The following is a 21,436-nucleotide window of genomic DNA, read 5'->3' on the forward strand; positions in this document are numbered from 1 at the left end:
CATCCCCTATTCCCTCCTCAGACAAGGTAAGGCCTCTCATGGTGAGTCAGCAGAGCCTGGTACATTCAGCTGAGGCAGGTTCAAGCCCCTCCCCCTGCACCAAGGCTGTGCAAGATCCCACATAAAATCTTAAGGGGAAGCATCGACACTTTAAGGCTCCAGCTACGATCTTTAAGAAACTGGGGGGTATTTGTCCATGGGGACAGTTTCTTGTTTCCCTGGTGCTCTATCTCCAGAACATCCACAGTGACAGGAGGGTGAGCATGTTCACTGGCCTCCTCTGTGAAGAATGCCTACAGCATCATCAGTTTTTGTTCGGAAACCAGAGACACTAATAGCTACTGGGGCTCTAAGACTCTAAATTCAATTTTGTCTTCAGCAACATAGCGGTACATTTTTGTGGGTGCTGCCAATGGAGGGAAAAAATGTGTTTGGACAACTTGGCAACTCTTTCTGTGCTTCTCATCTAGGGTTTGGATAGAATTCCTCAGCTGCTGGGTTTGGGTTTAACTGAAGAGAGCGGTGGCAGATTTTTTTAATGGTTCTCAGTTCTTCCATTTTACATCAATTTCCTCTCCATAATTTAAATGTTTATCCAGTTAACGTAATTTGGTATTTAGTCCATACAGCATTTCATTAAGGATTCTGGAACAAGTTGGTTATTTTGACACTTTCAGCAGAAAAATGATCACTGGAAATGCCTTCCCACATAACCTGACACAGGACACTCAGGTGTGCTGCTGACCCTGCTGCTCTCCGCACCCTGGGCCCGTACTTCATTGTTTCAGTGTCTACCTTGGGAACTCCTTAAACTATTGCGGGTGACCGACTGGGGTTGAGGTGGAACTATGATTGCCCCATCCTTCTCTGGTTAAAAAGAATTAGTGGCTTTTTAATAATAATAATAATTATTATTATTATTATTATTATTATTATTATTATTTTGGTTTTTCCAGACAGGGTTTCTCTGTCTAGCCCTGGTTATCCTATAACTCTCTCTGTAGACCAGACTGGCCTCGAACTCAGAAATTTGCTGCCTGCCTCTGCCTCCCAAGTGATGGAATTAAAGACATGTGCCACTACTTATTTTTAAAAGTTGTCAAACACTAAAGAGATCAGGAGAATTTTAGAGCACAGAAAGGTAGCTAGTTGACATGTTAGCATCCTTGACAAAATAAATGAATGAGCTAGCCTGTTGCACAGTCAAATGAGTTATCAGTACAGTGATCTTTTGTCACTAAGTTTTTTCCTCAGAGGTTGGGTCTCTTCTGCACAGAATGGAAAATGACCTCCAGACTGAAGATATGGCAGAGAGAATGGGGAAAATAGCTTTTTCTAGCTATACATCTGACATCTATAAGGTCGAAAGAAACTTAAGAATTAAGTACCAATCAATAAATGAGCAATTTCACTGAACAGACAGGTCTAGAAAAAAAGAAAGAAAGAAAGAAAGAAAGAAAGAAAGAAAGAAAGAAAGAAAGAAAGAAAGAAAGAAAGAAAGAAAGAAAGAAAGAAAAAGAAAGGAAGGAAGGAGGAAGGAAGGAAGGAAGGAAGGAAGGAAGGAAGGAAGGAAGGAAGGAAAGGGAAGGAAAGGAAGGGAAGAAAAGGAAAGGAAAGGAAAGAAAAGAAAAGAAAAATATAGATGGCCAATAAATATTTGAAAAAGTGTTCTTAGCATCTTTAGCCATCAAGGAAACGCAGATTAAAACTGCCTGGAGATTGTCTCACCAAAGTCAGAATGGCTGACATTAAGCCCGGGTGAGGATGTGGGGGAAGATAAACCTTTACACACTGCTGGGGGGAATGTAACCTGGGGCAGCCACTGTGGAACTCGGTGTGGAAGCGCCTCAAAAAAGCGAAAGTCGTGCTGGAGAGATGGCTCAGAGGTTAAGAGCACCGACTGCTCTTCCAGAGGTCCTGAGTTCAATTCCCAGCAACCATGTGGTGGCTCACAACCATCTGTAATGAGATCTGGCACCCTCTTCTGTATACATAATAAGTAAATAAATCTTTAAAAAAAAAAAAAAAGCAAAAGTCAAAGAACAATATGACTCAGCCATTCCACTCAGGTATACACCTGAAGGACTCTAAGACAGAGCACTACAGAAATACCTGGACAACCATGTTTACTGCCGCACTATTCATAACTGCTTAAAAAAAAAAAAAGAACCAGCATAGATGTCTGTCAACAGATGAATGAAGAAAATTTGACACATATACACAATGTGATTTTGTTTAGTCATAAAGAGAAATAAATCATGATGTTTTCAGGAAAATGGAGGCAACTACTCAGTCTGTATGTTACTTGCATGTGTATGTTTTTGTGGCTGACCATTTAGTATTGAATAACCAGCTGGTGATCTCTTACTCAGCAAAGACTGCTTCTCCAGCTCTCATCAGAATTCCTTAGCTGCCTGTAGTTCTTTGTGTGGGGTTGAGGCCTCACGAGCTTTCCCCCATCCACATTAGCGTGTCTATTGATGTCAGCCTTGTTCAACTCATGTTTAGGCAGACATGTTTATGTATGTAATAACAATTTATGAAAATGTGGCCATGAATTTGAAAAAGAACAAGGAGGATTTGTAAATGCAAGGTTTTAGAGGGGAGAGGGGGAAAGGAAGTGTAATTATAATCTCAAAAAACAAAAAATATTTTTTTAAGCTAACAAAAAAAGCAAGCTCTGTTGCTATAATTTAACAAAAGTCTGTTCCAGAATGGAAAAAATGCAATTTAAAAAAGAAAGAAAGAAAGAAAGAAAGAAAGAAAGAAAGAAAGAAAGAAAGAAAGAAAGAAAGAAAGAAAGAAAGAGAAAAAGAAGCTGGACTCAGAAAGGCTATTATTATGTTTTCTCTCATATATAGATTCTGGATCTAACTTTATATTTGTATGTGTGAGAGAGAAAAGTTGCAGGATTAGAGGAAACTGTGAAAGAGGAGAAAGAGAACTTCAGTTAGAGGCATGAGAGGGGGAAAAGAAAGAATATTGAAATACACATGGCAGCAGAATGCACACTATTTGAGGGAATTAAGGGAACAAGCAATAAATGGTAAATGAGACTAAGGAAGGATAATGGGGAAGGGTGATTGTGTAGTCTAGGTGAGAATAGCCCCCACCAGTTTCATATGTTTAAAGTACAATGGTGTATACCCATGAGAATTCCATAATGAAAGCTATTACTTTGTACTCTAGTTAAAAAAAAAAAGTAAAGAAAACTTTACATGCACATGAATACAAATGCTGCATATAGGTATGAGGTTTTATGAAGAGCCTGAAATCCTCCCATGAACCCAGTGTTAGAAACACTAGAATCCACTGTATTATACTGTAACAGGAATGCTGTAAATACACCACTATTATTGGAATAAATCAAGAGCTCTTCAAAACTTAGTCTTTAACATGCTATTGCAGTCAGAGAAATACAATCCAACAATTCAAAGGTGTTAAAAGCAAATTCAGCCTTTGCTGATCTTTGGTAGAACCTTAAAGGACACACAGAATCCTAACATCAGCAGAGCCTTTAGAAGCATCCCTTCAGCACATACCACTTGTCCTGGCTAGTTTTATGTCAACTTGACACAAGCTAGAATCATCAGAGAGAAGGGAGCCTCCATTGACAAAAAGCTTCCATAAGATCAGGATATAGGCGAGCCTGTAGGACATTTTCTTCATTAGTGGTTGATAATAGGAGGGCTCAGTCCATTGTGGGTGGACTACCCTTGAGCAGATGGTACTGGGTTCTATAAGAAAGTAGCCCGAGCAAGCCATGGAGAGCAAGCCAGTAAGCAGCATTCCACCATGGCCTCTGAAACAGCTCCTGCTTCTAGGTTCCTGCCCTATTTGAATTCCAGTCCTGGCTTCTGTCAATGATGGACTGAGTTTTGGAAATATAAGCCAAATAAACCCTTTCCTCCCCAATTTGCTTTTTGGTTGTGGTGTTTTATCTCAGCAATAGAAACCCTCAGACACCACTTGCATAAGATCCCTGTTTTCTCGTTGTACCCTTGACTCTTAATCTTCCACAGAAACATCCCAACATTTAGGCTCATCTTCTCTCCTCTTTTCCTCACCCTTCCATTCACATTCCTGCTTCTAACACTGTCCTTTTGTCTACTCAGACAAGGAAGGATTTGCCCATTTCCATAGAAAACCCCTTGTTAGAAGGCATAGGAGAGAAAAGAGGAACTATGGACTACTGCAATGCTAGAATTTTCCTTACAGATTGGATTTGGAGAGGTCAAGGCAGTGTGTACAGAATTACACTATTCTCTCATGGGGATAATTTTGGGTAGGTGATTGTGTCTACTTTCAAGACTGAACTGGCAGGAAGCAATCCATGTTTTTTCTTTCGCTTTCATTTTCTATTGTTTTCTTCAGTAAGTTGAAATTGCCAGGCAATTTCATATGGACTGTTTTTTTGTGTTTTTGTTTGTGTGTTTGTTTGTTACCTTCAGAGTAGTCAGTTCCTTGACAAACCACACCCCCTTTTCAACCAGACTGGACCTTTATTGTGTCAGCTTTCCATTTCTATAACAAAATGTGACACATAATCAGCTTATAAAGAGAAAGGATTTCCTTTTACAGCTGTAGAGAGTCCACTCAAGATTGGTTAGTTTTACTGTTGGGATCATGACAGGAGCCTGTGTCAGAACATAACCACTCAATCCAAGAAAGAGCCAAGGCAACAAGGAGGACAGGACCGGGGACCCACAACCCTCTTCAACAGCACGTCTCTGGTCACCTGAGGACTCTCCTCTTGTCCTCAGAGTTTAAAGCCTGCCACTTCCCAATGAGACCACTCTGAGGCTCAATCCTCTAACACATGAGTCTTTGGGGGACATTTACAATCCAGTCTATCACACTTTGCAAGCCTATTATCTGTTGAATCAACTCTCTGAAATTAGACGTTGTATTTGATATTTTAGAAACAACAAAAGTCATTTGATCTTTTTAATGAAGTAGATTGTCAACTTGATAATTTTATTAAATTTTTAAGTAAAACCTATAGCTGATCTTTATTCAACTGTTTTAATGAAACTCATAAGCTAATTTTGAAAGCAATTTAAATTTATCACCCATGAAAGACACTATCTAGTGCAGATCACAGATTTAAATATGTAGCTTTCTAGCGTGAGTGCTCTGAAAGATAATTGTCAATTTTATTTATCAAAGCATATTATGTTTCTTTCCATAATAAAATCATTTTCTCTTAATTAGTCTGTCACTTGTATTGGGATTTTTCTTCTACACATGTGCTTTATGATTCCTAGATTTTTAATAATGTGTTATAATTATGATCTTGAAACTCTGCAGTCAGAGTGACTGGGGTTCTTACCTGGGTTCTGTATGTGCCTCTGGGCAAAGAGATTGCAACTCTAAGTCCTCACTGGAGAAAAACAACAGCTAAACCTACCCCGTAAATTATGGTTAGGGTGAACATAGAGAATACCATAAAACATGTAGCACAGACACTGCACAGAGCACCTTTTCATCACCACTACTACCCAAAGTAAGTGCAGGAGGAGGGGCCATGCAGTGGCTGTGGAAATGTTATCCTTACCTCTCAGCATACCCCACTTTTCCTTTTATTTTTTAACTCTTCTGTTTTGAGAACTTCTCTCTTCTCATTTAATATACATAAATCATTCCAAAATAGGATGTGTAAGAACAGATTTGATGCCAAAGGCTTTGGCATTTAGCCACGGCCTATAAGGAAGTGTTGGACAGCATCAGAATAGGACAAATGAGAGCAACAGAGTGTTGTCTTCATCAGTGTATCGTTTTTTTAAGCTTGAAAATTTCCCTGCTTTTAGCCATTCTCCTAAACTAACTTGTACATTTTTGGTATTTGATAATTTAACACATGTGCCCTGAACCAACATGGCCTGGCATAAAGTTATGGCCACAGAGCACTCTTGCTTACACACCATATGTCCATAGACCTTTGACATATTGGGAGAGCTAGACTATGGCATGAGCCAATCTAGCAACAACAGGAAGCCTGGCAAGTGTCATTTTAAATGCTCCATTGAATCATCTCGCACGTAACTGGCCATTTACCTCAGTTCCTACGACAAAGCATGTGATGATATCATTAAGAGAAGTCTCATCCTTGATTTAGAAATATACAGTAACAGTTTAATTGAAGTTTATGCAGTTAAATATCTCTTTTTACAAAATTCTGTAATGTATGAACTATTAAGTGTTTGAACACATGTACATTTAGTGAAGTCATTTTTCCCCCTCAGGCACTACTGAGACTCACCCTGCCATTTAGTCATTATCACACTTACTCAAAATAGCTAAATTATTTTAAATGATGATACTTAATAGAAAATGTTTTAAATGTCTAATGAGAAGAAAATGTCATATATTACATATATTCATATTCATCTGAACCCAGTATTAAAACTAGATGGTGGGTGCTATTGCGTGGGTATGGACACACTAGAAGTAGCTGCTCTTCCAGCAGTATTTTTTGAAAATTAAGTCTACTTGATCTATTTAAAGTAAATATTGGTGTTATGCTATAAAACTAACAAGTTCAGTTGATAAAACCTATTTATACTACATTAGGAATTGATAGTATATATTCATGTTTTCATCAACACACATTTGTTGAACTGGATTCAGAGTCATCTCTCATCTTTAGGGACTTTCCATGTAGTCACTCAGAAAGGGTGACCACTGAGCATACAGTCATAGTGAAGTACAGTGTGACACAAAAAATACAGAGGGCTATTTGGAAGCACAGAGCAGACTTGGGGAAGAAACCATAAGAAACAGCTTCTTAAATCATTTTAGCTGTGTACTCCAGAATGTGAAAGTCTGTAGCTGTGCAAATCTTTCACACCCACCAGTACCCGAATAACCAGTCAAAGGCTTAATATTAATTACAAACTATGGTCTATGGCTCTTCTTGCTAGCTAGCTCTTTCTTCTTAAATTAACCCATTTCTGTTCATCTATATTTTGCCATGTGGCCATGGCATTACCAGTCTGCTGGCATCTTGCTCCTTGGGCGGTTGGATAGCATCTGCCCCTGACTCTGCCCTTCTTCCTGTATCTTTGCTTGGATTTCCTGCCTGGCTATAACCTGTCTTGTCATAGGCTAGAGCAGCTTCTTTATTAACCAATGGTAGCAACACATATTCACAGCTTACAGAAAGACCATCCTAGCAGAAGTCAGACTGGAAAAGACCATGATAGTAGCAGAGTGTTCAACAATACATGAACTTTTATGAGAGAGAAAGAGAGCGGGGAGAGAGAGGGAGGGAGGGAGGGAGGGTGAGAAGGAGGGTGGGAGGGAGAGGGAAAGGGAGGGGAGAGATAGGGAGATATATGTGTGTCTGTCTGTCTGTCCCCTGCATCTTCCCTCCATTCCATTCCTACTTCTTCCCTCTCCCTCCATTCTTCCCCTTCCATTTCTTTCCCCTCCCTCCTTCCCCCTGTATCCCTTCCCCCTCCCTTCCCAATTTATTAGTCCCTTCCCTGGTGTAAGTCACAGAGATCTGTCTAAAACTCAATCCCTCCTTTCCCTGCTCTAAGAGACTTAGAGTCTTCTCTATAGTATAGGTGAGTTAAGGATTGGAGAACTCCTGGACCATTACAGTTCTAGAAAGTAAAACAAACAAACAAACAAACAAAAACTAGAACTCAGACACAGTCCCATTTAAAGGCTAGTCCTTTTCTATAGTTTTTTAACTGCTGGCAATTTTTGAGTTTTAGTATTTCCCCAGTGGTGACACATTGCCATCCCATTCTTCCCTTCCTAGAATTAATCATATTAGCATTTATATTCTGATTTTAGACAGTCCTCATATACTATTCCCATCTGATGTTCACCTCAGTCCTGATATCAGGAAGTAAATATTATCTCTGCTTTAAATGAGAAAACTCAGGTTTCTGATGCATATTGTGCCTATAGTGATACAACTAGTTAGCAGTGAAACAGAAACCAGAGCACTTCACTTTAGACTCAGAAGCCCATGTTTCACATCCTCTCAAGAATGAGCTGAAAATGGACCAGAGACCTAAACATACAACCTTAAACTATAAAATTTTTAGCTGAAAACATAGGGAAAAAATATGTATGATCTTGGGTTTCATAAGCATTTTTAGATAGAATGGAAAAAGCAAAAACTACTGAAAAAGAAAATAATAAATTATATCTAATATATATATTAAAAACAGTATCTTTGAAAGGCACCCTAAGAAGAATGAAAAGACAACTGCAGAAAAAAAGAAAATGTTGGGAAAGCATATATCTGATAAAAGATTAGTATCCCAAATGTATAGGGAATTCTCACAAATCAATAACTTAAAAAAACAAACAAGATAAACAAAAATGCAAATGATTCAATTACTTGAAAATGAGCAAAAGATTTGAAGAATATGACACTAAAGAAGATATTGAGATTTAATCATTGGATCATGAGAATTTTACTCAAGAACTATCTACACATTGTTGAAAGAAAGGAACAATGACCTAAATAAACCAAAAGATGCCATGAATTGAAAGACGATTAGACCTGTCAGAGGCACTGATACCCAAAGGGATACTCAGATCTACTGCTCTCTGTGTCTAGATCCTGCCTTCCTGTGCAGAAATGAAAAACCCAATTCAAGAGGCTAGAAAGACAGTTCAGAGGTGAAGAGTGGATGGTGCTTTTGCAGAGGACCCCAGTCTGGTAGCTCACAGCCACCTGTGTTTCCAACTTCAGGGAAACCAGTGCCTCTGGACTCTGCCAGTACCGTACTTACATGCATGTATCCACAGACTCACACACACACACACACACACACACACACACACGTACACACGTACACACGTACACACGTACACACAAGCACACAGTATGCAAAATTAAAAATAAAATATTGTATTTAGAAAACTGATTCAATATTTTTCAAATAGAATTTCAAGTCTTCCTTAAAGAGCCCAAAACAATCTTTTAAAAGGAGAGCTAAATTGGAAGACTCACACTTTTCAGCTTCAAAACTACTACAGAGCTGCAGTTGTCGATTTAAAGTGGGACTGACATAGGATGGGCACGATTGACAAGACAAGTGACAGTCCCGATCAGCTGATTTCTGACAGTGCTCCTAAGTCCATTAAACGGAGACAAAAATAAAATTGTCCCACCAGCAGGGGCACTGAAGCCACTGCACCTCCATAGACAAGAGGATGAGGCTGAGTCTGTTTCATACGGCATAATCAATTCTAGACAAAATAGAAAACACAAAGTACAATATAAAATTCCTAGAAAAAAACAAGGGCAAATCTGCATGACCTTATATTTGACAGTTTTGTAAATATTACACACACACACAGAGACAGAGAGAGAGAGAGAGAGAGAGAGAGAGAGAGAGAGAGAGAGAGAGAGAGAGAGAGAATAAAATATAATTTTAACTACTTCAGAATTCAAACCTTTGTTCAAGGATTTTCAGGAGAGTAAAAAGAGACTAGAGAGATGGCTCAGCAGATAAGAGCTTTGGCTAGCCAGAGCACTGTCTGATCTTCCAGAGGACCAGGGTTCAATTCCCTTCACCCTTATGATGGCTCGTCACCATTTGCAACTCCAGTTCTAGGGCATCTGACACCCTTTTCTAGCCTCCACATGTACCAGGCATGTACACTATTCACAGCTGTCCATGCAGGCAAAACACCCATAACATAAAAGGAAATAATAACTTGTAAAAGAAAGTAGAAGGACAAAATGAGAGAAAAGATTAATGGGTCACATATCCAATAAGAATATACATGGAGGCTATATAAAGAACTCAATCCTACAACTCAACCTGGGGAAAAGCCCAATTTAAAAGTGAACAAAGGACCTCAATAGTCATGATGCAAATAAAATACAGATGATTACATGAAAATGTACTCAACATCGTTATTCATTAGGCAAGTGCATAGCAAGACCACAGTGAGATAAACCATGAACTTACACCCATTAGGGCTATAAATTTATTAGCATGTATTAATTATTTAAAATAATAGTTTTCATTGAGGATGGCCATAATTTTTTTAAAATACAAAACAAGAGTATCTGTGAGGCTATGGAGAAGTGAAGTGCTTGCACTTTTCTGTAAGGAATATGCAATGGTTCAACTCCTTAAGAAAACAGCTGGTGGTTCCTTAATAAGTTAAACATGGAAGTAAATTAAGATCATGTCATTCCACTCACAGTTAGCTGTAAACACAGAGGAGTCAACAGAATGTATTCAGATGTTCTTGCCAGAAGTGTTCAAAATACCTGAATTTATAAACAGCCCAAATGTTCATCAGCTGATGGAATGTAGCATCTCCATACACTGAACTACAATTCAGGCATAAAAACTGATTAACTACTGATAGGTGATATCTCATGAAAGCATCATGCTAAATGGAAGAAACCAATCACAAAGGTCCTATCTCAAATAGTTCCATTTATGTGACATCTCCATCACAGGCAGATCCAGACACAGCACTGAATATATATTCCAGTACAGGCCACATGTTCAGGAGTAGTTGACCAACACATAATGGACTCCACAGTTTTTTGTGTTCTTTTATTTGGTTACAGTTTGGTAGTTTTTTTGTTTTTGTTCTGTTTCATTTTGTTTTTCTGTTTGGGTATTGTTGATTTTTTTGTTTGTTTCTTCTTCCTCCTCCTCATCCTTCTCCTCTTCCTCCTCCTTCTTTTTCTTCTTCCTTCTTCCTCTGCCTCTTCCTCTTCTTCCTTCTTCTTTTTCATCTTCTCTTCCTCCTTCTTCCCCTCCTCCTGTTCATCTTCCTCCTCCTTGGTTTGAGGGGTTTTGCTGTTGTATTGAGTTCTTGTTTATCTTTTGAGAGAGAACTTAAAGTTGAGTAGAGATGGAGGGAGAGGAACTGAAAGGACTTTGGGGAGTGGAAGAATATAAACAAAGTATATTTAAATTTAAAAAATTGTTTTAAATAATAAAAATACAATGGAAAAACCAGGCATGGTGGTACATGCCTTTAATTCCAACACTCAAGAGACAGAAGTAGGTGGATCTCTTATGATTTTGAGGCAGCCTGATCTACAGAGTTCCAGGACAACCAGAGCCTGTCTCAAAAAAAAAGATATATAGATATAGATATAGATATAGATATAGATATAGATATAGACATCTTAAAATGTTAACAAAAAAGAAAAATGCTTTTTTTTAAAAAAAGGAAGTAAGTGAATAAGTGTATGCCAGTCAATGTACCTTAGTGAGTTTTATGTTGTTTACCACATACAAATAAGGATGAATAGAAAGTAAGCTCATACACACACACACACACACACACACACACACACACACACACATGCACACAGACAATGCTGAACATCAGAATGTCATTGGCTATTAGGGACATGCAGTTTAAAATTTCAATAAGAAACTATTACTCATCTAAAAAATGGCTCATATAAAAAAGTTCTGAAACTGGCACATTCTGGAACTGATGTGAAGGAACTAGAACTCTGGCATGTCACTGTGAAAAGCAGGGTGTCACATCTTCCCTGAGAAACAAGTTGCACCATCTTGCAAAGTTAAATATACGCTTACCATGTGAGCCAATGAATCCACTCTTAGAAATGAATATATGCATATCAAAACCACCTTCCAATGAACATTCCAGCTTTATTAATAACTTCCCAAGCTAGCAATAACCCAAATATTCATTACCTAAAAGTAGATAAAAATTTATTGTTTATTTATGAATGAAAAATTACTCAGTAATAAAATCTTTTAATAATGTGACTGAATCTCAGAAGCATTAATCTAAATGGATGAAGTCAGATTCAAAGTCTGCTTGTATGGCTCTCTAGTAAAGAAAAATATATAGTGACAAATGATCACAGGAGGGAATTACCCATGAAAGAGCATGAGGGAATATAGTGCACAGATTGAAATGGTCTCCATATTACTCATAATGATGGTTATGTGACTGTGGACATTGCCAAAGTTACAGAATAGTCCATGTATCAAGAATGTTTTTACTGCATTTAATTTTAACTTCAACTAAGCTGACATTAAAACTACCTGTGCCTTTTATAATCCATGATTGTCTCTCTTTAGAGCACAAAGTTGACTCTTTTATTTTCATGGTATTAAAAGTAGAAGGCAGGTCATTTCAATAACCCAGAATCCTTTTTCGACTTAATCTCATATTTCAGACAAAAAGCTCCTAGGTCCATTCAACATGAATGAGAACCAGAAAGAAATGTCAAGGGCCAGACTTCAGGGTCATCAAGAAGAATGGACGGAGAATGGGAGATGGGATGCAGAAGGGCTGGATGAGTGGAGAATTAAGCATTGATCAAGTTAAACACGGGAGAGTGCTGAGTTGGGAGCAACAGTTTTTCATTTTACCTCTGGATTCACCACTGGAAGCATTTTTGCCTCTATGCATTCTACAAGCTCAAACAATCAGATTCACTAGGAGACTGCTGTAGAGCACTTATATTCAGATGAAAATAAAATCTATCTGCCCTCTCACCTATCATAGTACACAGCAGCACCTGGGAACAAGGCAAATATCTGAATAATTAATGAGTTAATATACTAAAAGTTGCTGAAGGGCAGAGCAATTTTCCACTAAATTAAAAATTCTAAAGGGACATGTGTTGTGACTATTGTGTTGTCTGTTCTAACTGAGACAGGGCTGGAGGAAGCCATATGCTGTTCTTTATTGTGTTCTTGTTCTGAATAAAGTCTATCCAAATAGGCTGCTCCAATGCTTTTGGAACTTTAAAAGAGACCCAATATAGACCTCAGCAATCAAACTCACAATGTCAGCAAAGTGTGTCCTTTGCAGTTTGAGATCACTGAAGCTGCTCTGTGGATCCTATCATTGATTTGTGGCATATTCATCCTGCATCTGCCCGATGGTTTATTAAAATTGGATATACAAATACCAATAAAGTGAACAGCCCCACTGAGAGTTGACCAAACCACATCATTTTCTCCCACACCGAGGACATATTGTAGCCAGTAGTAATTTTACAGCAGCTCTCTGTCATACTAGACACAAGGCTTTACAGCCAAGCATCCATAATATAGTAAAACTTTCCCTAAAGGACAACAAAGAAATGGGCTTATGAAATCACCATTAAATATAATAGAGCATTGAAGAGGTGAGTAGACCAGAGGAAAGATGAGGCGACAAACAGAACGCAAATGGCCCAATTAAAATTTACCTTCTCCGCGGGAAGGTACCCGTGTGTAGATAAAGCTCTTTATGAATATTAAATTCTACAACATGAGATGAGGTGGCACTGGGATCCTTAGAAATCACTAGTCAGATGTGGTAAACCACTCAAAAAAATATATTTTAAAATGGACAAAAAGGTATAAAGAATGCCCCAATTTGTCATTATTTTTCCAGTTCTGAGTCAGTTTTCCATAATATTAAGTGTGTGGTTGACAGATGATTTTAACACTATTCTTAGTTATAAAGTGATATAGAGACATATAACAGACATATGCTCTGTGTGTATATTGTTCCTGTTGTGACACAAAACATAAACATATAGAGAATTTTTAAAAAAGAATATTTAAAGGCATGGGCATTGAATGGCTAAGTCACCCAGAAAAAGTGATCTCTGTACTCTCTGATACCTGTAGCTTTCAAAGAAGCTTGTATCATGTGTGTCCTCTCTAAAACACTACTGAAAATATTTGACTTCACTGAAGTGTAGTTACAGTGTGGTAATAGTATGAACTCTTAGGTTTCCCAGCTTTTGAAATTAAGGTGAATGTGTTTACATCCCAACAGACACATAAACTGTTAGTTAGCTTTGTGGTTCTGTGGCAATATACCTGTGAAGAAAACCTTTCTAGGGAATATTTGTATTGTCTACTGATTTGAGAAGCATCAATTCATGGTCATCTGAATGAGGTAGTACTTCATGGTGGGAAGGCCACAGAAGAGGTAAACTGTCACTTCACGCAACTGAGAAGCACAAGAGGGGTCAAAGTTCAAACATCCCCAGTGACCTAACGTCTTCCTACAGGACCATCTTGAAATAGTTACTCCACCACAGGCTGGGAACAAGTCTTTAAGACATGGGCCATTATGGCACACTTACTCTGATATCATAGCCTGGGTTTACATTCACATTTCAGAATGCTAGAAAAGGCAAGGAACTGTGAAAATGTGTCCATCAGTCCCATTCTTCTGAGCCTTCAGAGCTTTGCATTACTGCCAGTGTGGCCAATACTACACACACACACACACACACACACACACACACACACACACACACACACACGGAGGAAATGCAGGGCAGGGATATTAGTAGTCGAAATGCACCGCAGGCAAGTGAATGTGTGACTAGGAGACAATACAGCTTCCCTGAATTCAGGTAAAATTTAAGGTTCACCCTGAATGGGTCCACCAGAATGAATAATTTTTTTTAAGATACAATATTCCTATTAAAGTCACAAATGAGCACTTGGACATCTCTGCTATCAAGACCCATGCAAACTCAGGGAAATTAAAGTACACTGGAATGTAATATAAGAATGTGTGGCCGGATGGTGGTGCCACATGCCTCTAATCCAAGCATTTGGGAGGCAAAGGGAGGCAGATCTTGGTGAGTCTGAGGCCAGCCTGGTCTACAGAGCTAGTTCCAGGACAGCTAGGGCTGTTACACAGAGAAACCTTGTCTCAAAAAAACAAAAAACAAAAGAAGAATATGGTAAAAATTATTCAATCTCTCACATGGCTAATTTTTTCGTATGAATTAGCTCATCCTATATTCCCTCCATTATCCATGAATTGGCCTTGCCAAGACCTCCAGTGAATGCCTGAAATTGAAAATAGCAACCATCCTATGTATATTCTGTTTTTTCCTGTACCTATGTAGTAGTGTTAAAGTTTATTTATAACTTAGACTCAACAGATTACCAGTAAATAAAGCAAAATAAGACAACTAAAATAACATACTGTAATAAAAGTTCTATGAAGAACTGCCATGAGTCAGTTCATACATATAGCATGGATATGTTAGACAATTGATTGACATTCTGGACAGATGAGTGGATGCATGAGAGCTTGTCAGGCTGCTCAAAGCAACGTGTCACTTTAGATGTATGAATTGTTCGGTTCTGAAGTATCGTTTATCTTCAGTTACACATGGTAAAGGAACTGTGGAAGCCAACTGTCATTGGTGGAAGGGACTCATGTTTACACAGTACTATCCTGGATATCTGCTGGGGATCTTGATATGCATCCCCTGTGGATAAGGAGGACTGCTGCCATCAGAAACATGTTGGGGGATCCATACAGGTTTCAGATACATTGTTTATGCTTTGAAGTAATTGACACATGCCTTTTCACAATGAAAAATAAAGCTTTGAAAACTGTGAAGTATTATATAGAAAAACTGAAAATTCTACAGAAATACCTTCCTTTGGTGCAAACAGTAATTTTTTCAAAGACCTCCAGAATTGTAGGAATTTCAACCGTAACAGCTTCTTCCACAAAGGTGCAAGCACAGATGATTAAACCATAAAGACACTTCCTCTGAACCAAAATGGTGGACTGATGAAAAAGCCTACATCCCAGATCATAGTTTTTAATTTATATCAAAATCATCTCTTAGAAGCTGTATCACAAAGGACCAGCACAAAGCGCAAGGCTTGGCAGCCGAGAAGGAATCACCACAGCTGTATGCAGAGGCTGGGACAGCAGAGCTGCTAATAGCTTTACAGTGATACTCATGGTTTTGTTAGTTCCTGACTCCAAACTAACATCTTCTAACATCATCTGAGTCATCTTCTCCGACTCTGTTTTTCCCGTAATTTCTGATCTTTGTATATGTGGTCCTGCAGAACTACACCTGCAGACAAAGCTTTCTTTCCAAATACAGTTGGAGCCCTGGTATGACATTCTATGGAAGGGCAGTAGTCTGTAGGGGAGTTTAGGAGACTTTAGAAAGAATTGTAATTGAACTTTTAACATAGAGGAAGTGACTCTGCTCCAATCCTTTTTCTTCACATTGAAAGGTCTCTAGTTTGGAGAAAAGCGGGACATGAGGCTATCTATTCTAGCTTTAGTGGAAAGAGAAAAAAAAGCAAAGAATAATGAATTCACACATTTCTTTTTACATCTGTTCTTTAGTCTTCCGGTTTATGGTTGGTGTATAGGATCCTAACCACTGCCAGCTGCAATCAACTGGAGTGGCTGCCTGGAACACTGAAGCAAAGGTGCTGCAGCCACTTCCGGGCTCGGTGCAAACGAATACCACGATTGATTAGTGATGTCTGTCAGGAGTTCCTGTACATGTCATACATGTCACCCTGAGACACTGTGGCACTACTGGAGAAACCACACTAGGCTCTGGCTGGATTCAACGCCTTTCCTTTACCTTTGTAGATAAAGAAGTCGATTCTCTGATTAGCAGCTATTCCTGTCAGTTCTACATGATGCTGTTTATTTAGATGGACTGAGAAAATGAAGAGCTTGAACCAAAATGGCTGGATGTATTAAAATCCAGACAAAGAGATGCTGTAGCCCTGCCTCAAGAGTCCTGCCACTCCTTTATTATCTTTTTACTCGTGGGCTTTTACTACTTATTATGTATTTCACCATATCTCCTCTCTTAATCTATTTAATATGTCTTATTTAAGCCATTATAAGATACCAGCAAGGAGCAAGGAGACAGTCAAGATGTGGGTTTCATACATGTGAACTTGGTTATTTTCTCGTTAAAGTGGGCAGCCCCTGAACCACAGATTATTTAATTATTTAAGCAGTCTGGCTTCCATCTGGAAACTTTTGTTCCACTGAAAAGAAACTCCAGTTAAGCTCTTTTTCTGTAATGTGTCATCTGAACTTGCAGAGGAGATGTCAGTGGCTCAAAGGGAAACCCCAACAGAACTCAATAATGCACTCTTACAAGAAAACCATGACACCCATGTTCTACACGGTACTGAGAGAGGATGGATGGTGTGGGGAAGAACATGAATGTCAGAGGTCAGCAGCTCTGTGTCATCAGTGAAGTCAAATCTTGAATATGAAGGAGTCTCAGGAAAGACTTACTCAGTATATTTCTTTATTAATTTTTTATGTTTACAAAAGATGTATTTATAGTTATGATTAAAATAATGTATGTGAGCGAGTATGCATGTGTGTGTGTGTTTCTGTTATGTCTTAGGGTTTCTATTGATGTGGTAAAATACCATGACTAAAAGCAACTTTGAGAGGAAAGGATTTGTTTCATCTTACACTTCCAGGTAACAGTCTATGACTGAGGGGTGTCAGGGCAGGGGTCAAGCGGGGAAGGAACTGAAGCAGAAGCCATGGAAGATCACTGTTTCTTGGCTTACACAGCCTGCTTTCTTATATCCCAGGACCACCTGCCCAGGGATGGTACCATGCACATGTGCTGGGCCCTCCCACATCAATCACCTAGTAAGAAAACATGCTACTGACCTCCCTACAGGCCAGTCTTATGAGGACATTTTCTTAATTAAGATTCCTTCTTCCCAGGTATGTCAAGGTTTGTGTCAAGTTGACAAAACCCAGTACACTATGTATAATTTGCAAACAAAGCATTATAAGTAGTTACTTAGCTTTATGCATCTAGGAAATTCACACACAGGGGATGGAGATAACTCATTGGTCCACATCAGTATAGACAGCATATGAAGAATAGACACACACATGAAATCCCTGCTTGTGGTGATTTTAGTACCTTCCAGTTGCCATCTTCCTAATGAGCTTGCACACTCTTAAACTTACAAATAATAAGCAGAAGGGAGCTTTAGGGGAAATGTTCTGCTCAGTTGTGAGCTGGTAATTCGTCAGTGCCATATAATTTAATTTACTCAATAGTAAATGCCAGATGCCAGATCACATGGCTGAAAAAGTGGGCCACTGATTAGGCAGCCTGCAGTTTGGATGAAATCAATCCCATTGCGTTGAAGGTGGAATCACCCATTCTGCAATTACCCAGTGAGGAAAATATGAAAGCGTGGAGTGTGTTTTGGCAAGTGTCTTCAGCCATGTGAAGCAAAGAGTCCTGCAAGAGAGGATCTTGTCATTGTCAAAACCACAGTCTCTCACAATAATACAGCCCTTGGCTGTGCTTCCAGCCACAGCCAGGAACCACATCTCAATAGTTGTATTTAAAGTATATGTCAGGGCTGAAACAGCCCTGTGGAAATTCAGGTTTCTTTGGTTCACATGTATGACATGGCTGAACAGAAAGAAAGAACTCTTGCCTGCTCTGGGTGGCTAATGTAATACTCCTATAAACTTAGATGGATTAGAAAAGGCAAAGTGTTTTTTTTTTTTCTAAGTGATTTAACTCCACCTGCAGAATAAAATGAAAACTCTCAAGTCTTCCTCATAATGGAGAGCCATCATAACAGAGAGCCACCCCCCCACCCCACCGGGCTGATCTCAGGTCCTACTGACCATTGTTCTCTTTACCATATGCCCTGTTTCCATGCGAGCTGAGACTCCCTTGCTTTCAGACTTGAAGCATTTTGAAATTGTGAATGTTACCACCTGACTAGCTTAGACCTTAGACATTTCTTCCTTCTTAATGTTTCACTGACAAATCAAGTAACCCAACTTGTTAAAATCCTGCCTAAGCAGAAATTGGAAGCTCTAGTTGAATACCCAAGTCTGAGCCTCTCTGCCCCCAATATTTGCTTGTTTACTACTCAAAGGTCTTTGTCTCAAAGGTTTCAAGGTTATCATCTGTGTGTATAGATGTTTCTATAAAGTAGCCTCCAGAGAAGTGTGATTATGAGACTATCAGCATTGTGTTTGTATACCATAACACAGGTGTCTCAAGATCTTTACCTCTTGTTAAAGCAAAATAGAAGGGCTAGGAACAGCTTTGGGGTTTGCCTAGCATGCTGAAGCCTGTGGGCTCAGTTTCCAATACTGGGGGTCAGGGGAGACAAAACGTAGCATAAAAATAAGGATGTCTACAAAACAAGACCTCTGAGAACAGTGCTTAAAAAGCACATGAGGAAGGGAACCCCCATCTCCACCCATCCAACACAAGTATTACAGGACTATGTGCTCCTGGCTTCTTATGTGGGTGCTGGCGATGCCAATTCAGGCTCTCATGTTTGCACAGCAAGCAGGCTTGCCAACTAAGCCATTTTCCCTCGCCACCCCTTAGAATCTTTTAAAGCAGTGGTTCTCACCCTTCCTAATGCTGTGACCCTTTAATACAGTTCCTCATGTTGTGGTGACCTTCCAACCATAAAATTATTTTGTTGCTACTTCATAACTGTAATTTCGCTACTGTTATAAATTGTAATGTAGATATCTGATATGCAGGATATATGATATGCAACCCCTCTGAAAGGGTCAATAGACACACACACACACACCCAAAGGGATCATGACCCACGGGTTGAGAACCAGTGTTTTAAAAGCAGAAAAGTTTTGCAGAGACATTGGGGTCAGGAGCTGTCTTAGTTAGGGTTAGTATTGCTGTGATGAAACACCATTACCAAAAAGCAAGTTTTGGGGGGAAAGGCTTTATTTAGGTTACACTTACATATCACTGTTCATCATCAAAGAAAGTCAAGGCAGGAACTCACACAGGGCAGGAACCTGGAGGAAGGAATTGATGCAGAGACCATGGAGAGATGCTGCTTACTGGCTTGCTCCTCATGGCTTCCTCAGCCTGTTTTCTTATAGAACCCAGGACCACCAGCCCAGGGATGGCACCACTCACAATGGGCTGGGTCTTCCCCATCAATCACTTAATAAGAAAATGCCCTAGATGCTTGCCTTTCTTAATTGAGGTTCCCTCCTCTCAGATGACGTCACCTTGTGTCAAGTTGACATAAAAGACATAAAATTATCCAGCACAGGAGAACAACATAGGAATTTGGAGAGGGTGGGTAAGCATTCAGACCATAGCATCTACAAATCTAGAAGTTCAATGCATTTCCAATTATTTGGTAATTAAAATTTTAAACATTTGAGAATATATATGCAAATATTTTGGCAAGAGATAACCTTTGGGACAGTCTCTTTTTTTTTTTTTCCATGCGTGAAAGTTTAATTTCTCCAGGTAGTAAAAGCCTAGCGGACATTGCCATGACAATGCAGTGGCACACTGAACGTCAACTCCAATCTTTTCTTCATGTTTGCCTTTTTCAGGTAACAAACTCAGCTGTCAACTGTCCCGGCCAGATGACTCTTCACCTCAACCCTTCCCTGGTGTGTGGAGGGGATGGATTTACTCAGTCCAACTTCGATGGCTGCATCGCCTCTGCCCTGAGTGTCATGGAAGCGTTAAAGAATCATATTTAGTATCTATGTTCTTGTTTTCTACATTGACTTTGGGATTCTTGTTTTCACAGACCTCTGTTATTAATTATTCTGTTTTCCATTTTATGAAGAGGAATTACTTGGAAAAATGTCTCCACTTAACTGTCATTTTTCATATGAAATATAAAAACAATGTTATAATTTTGATAGCTACCACCCATAGTAAAATGATAATTTCTTAGACTTTACTCCTTCCCTGTTTTTCTGATTTTCCAAGACCAATCCTTGTTGGAGTAAAATGGTGCTTATTATGAACAAATAACCCATGCCCAGAATTATATTAAATCAAAGTTCCCATCCACAGGCCCAAACCTTTATCATCCTTTTGAAAATTTCAGTCTGAATAAAGAACAATCAGTACCATGTCTCTTTTTATAACTTCACACATATTTTTGAATTGACATTTTTGCAAATTATTAAAATGCAGAGTTTCTCTTAAGATGTGGAGTAATTTTGTTTCTCTTTTGCTTTCCAAGTTATTAAGGCTCTGGGTAGTAGGTCACATATGTCATAGACTACAGTTTGAAGAGCAGCTTGACCCACAAAGGGACCCCCTACAGGTTGGCAGAAAATGACATGAATCATCTTCATTTTCCAAGTTACACAATACTTTTTAGCCTTAAAGCAAATTCCAGTCTTCATATGTGAGATAAAAGCTAAATAGAACTGAGAGGAAGTTTATCAATCTTTAGTACTAGACCCCCTGTGGTTGCTGCTGTCCATTATCACTCTTGGACTATGCCACAGCTAATGAATTTTCCGTTGTTCAACAAAAATCCTACTGAACAGCAAAGAGATGCATTTTCAATCTCTTAGTATTTTCTAACTTAGCAGTTTGGCATGTCACCCATATACTTCCACATTTGGTCCCATAATTGCTGGCTGGAGAAAAATTAAGCCTTGGGTTTCCAAACAAGCTAATTTTTGTTAATTTAGAAAGCAAAATAATGACGGGTTGTCTTTTTAAAAAATTCCGTGGGTGTAAGGGTAAAAGTGTTTAGAATGTATCAGAATGCAGTTAGGAGTTCTGCTGGTTTATTAAGTGGTGGTAGTAGGGTCTCCTCTAAGAGCTATAACCTTACCGGCCCTGGGTACTAGGTTTCTAGTATTAGGCATGGTTTTCATCTTATTG

General features: G+C 39.0%; 1 protein-coding gene across 1 annotated transcript in view; it reads left to right on the plus strand.

Moving 5' to 3' along the window:
- The window catches only part of Rnls (renalase, FAD dependent amine oxidase), a 262,255-nt gene extending 241,512 nt beyond the window's left edge, over positions 1-20,743 (plus strand). Inside the window, exon 7 of the mRNA XM_059258905.1 lies at positions 20,134-20,743. Coding sequence (XP_059114888.1) covers positions 20,134-20,286 — 153 coding nt within the window. The 3' untranslated portion in view covers positions 20,287-20,743. The remainder of the gene's footprint in view (positions 1-20,133) is intronic.
- The last annotated feature ends 693 nt before the right edge of the window (positions 20,744-21,436 follow it).

Source organism: Peromyscus eremicus, chromosome 1 (genome assembly GCF_949786415.1).
Source record: "Peromyscus eremicus chromosome 1, PerEre_H2_v1, whole genome shotgun sequence".
Classification (NCBI taxonomy): domain Eukaryota; kingdom Metazoa; phylum Chordata; class Mammalia; order Rodentia; family Cricetidae; genus Peromyscus; species Peromyscus eremicus.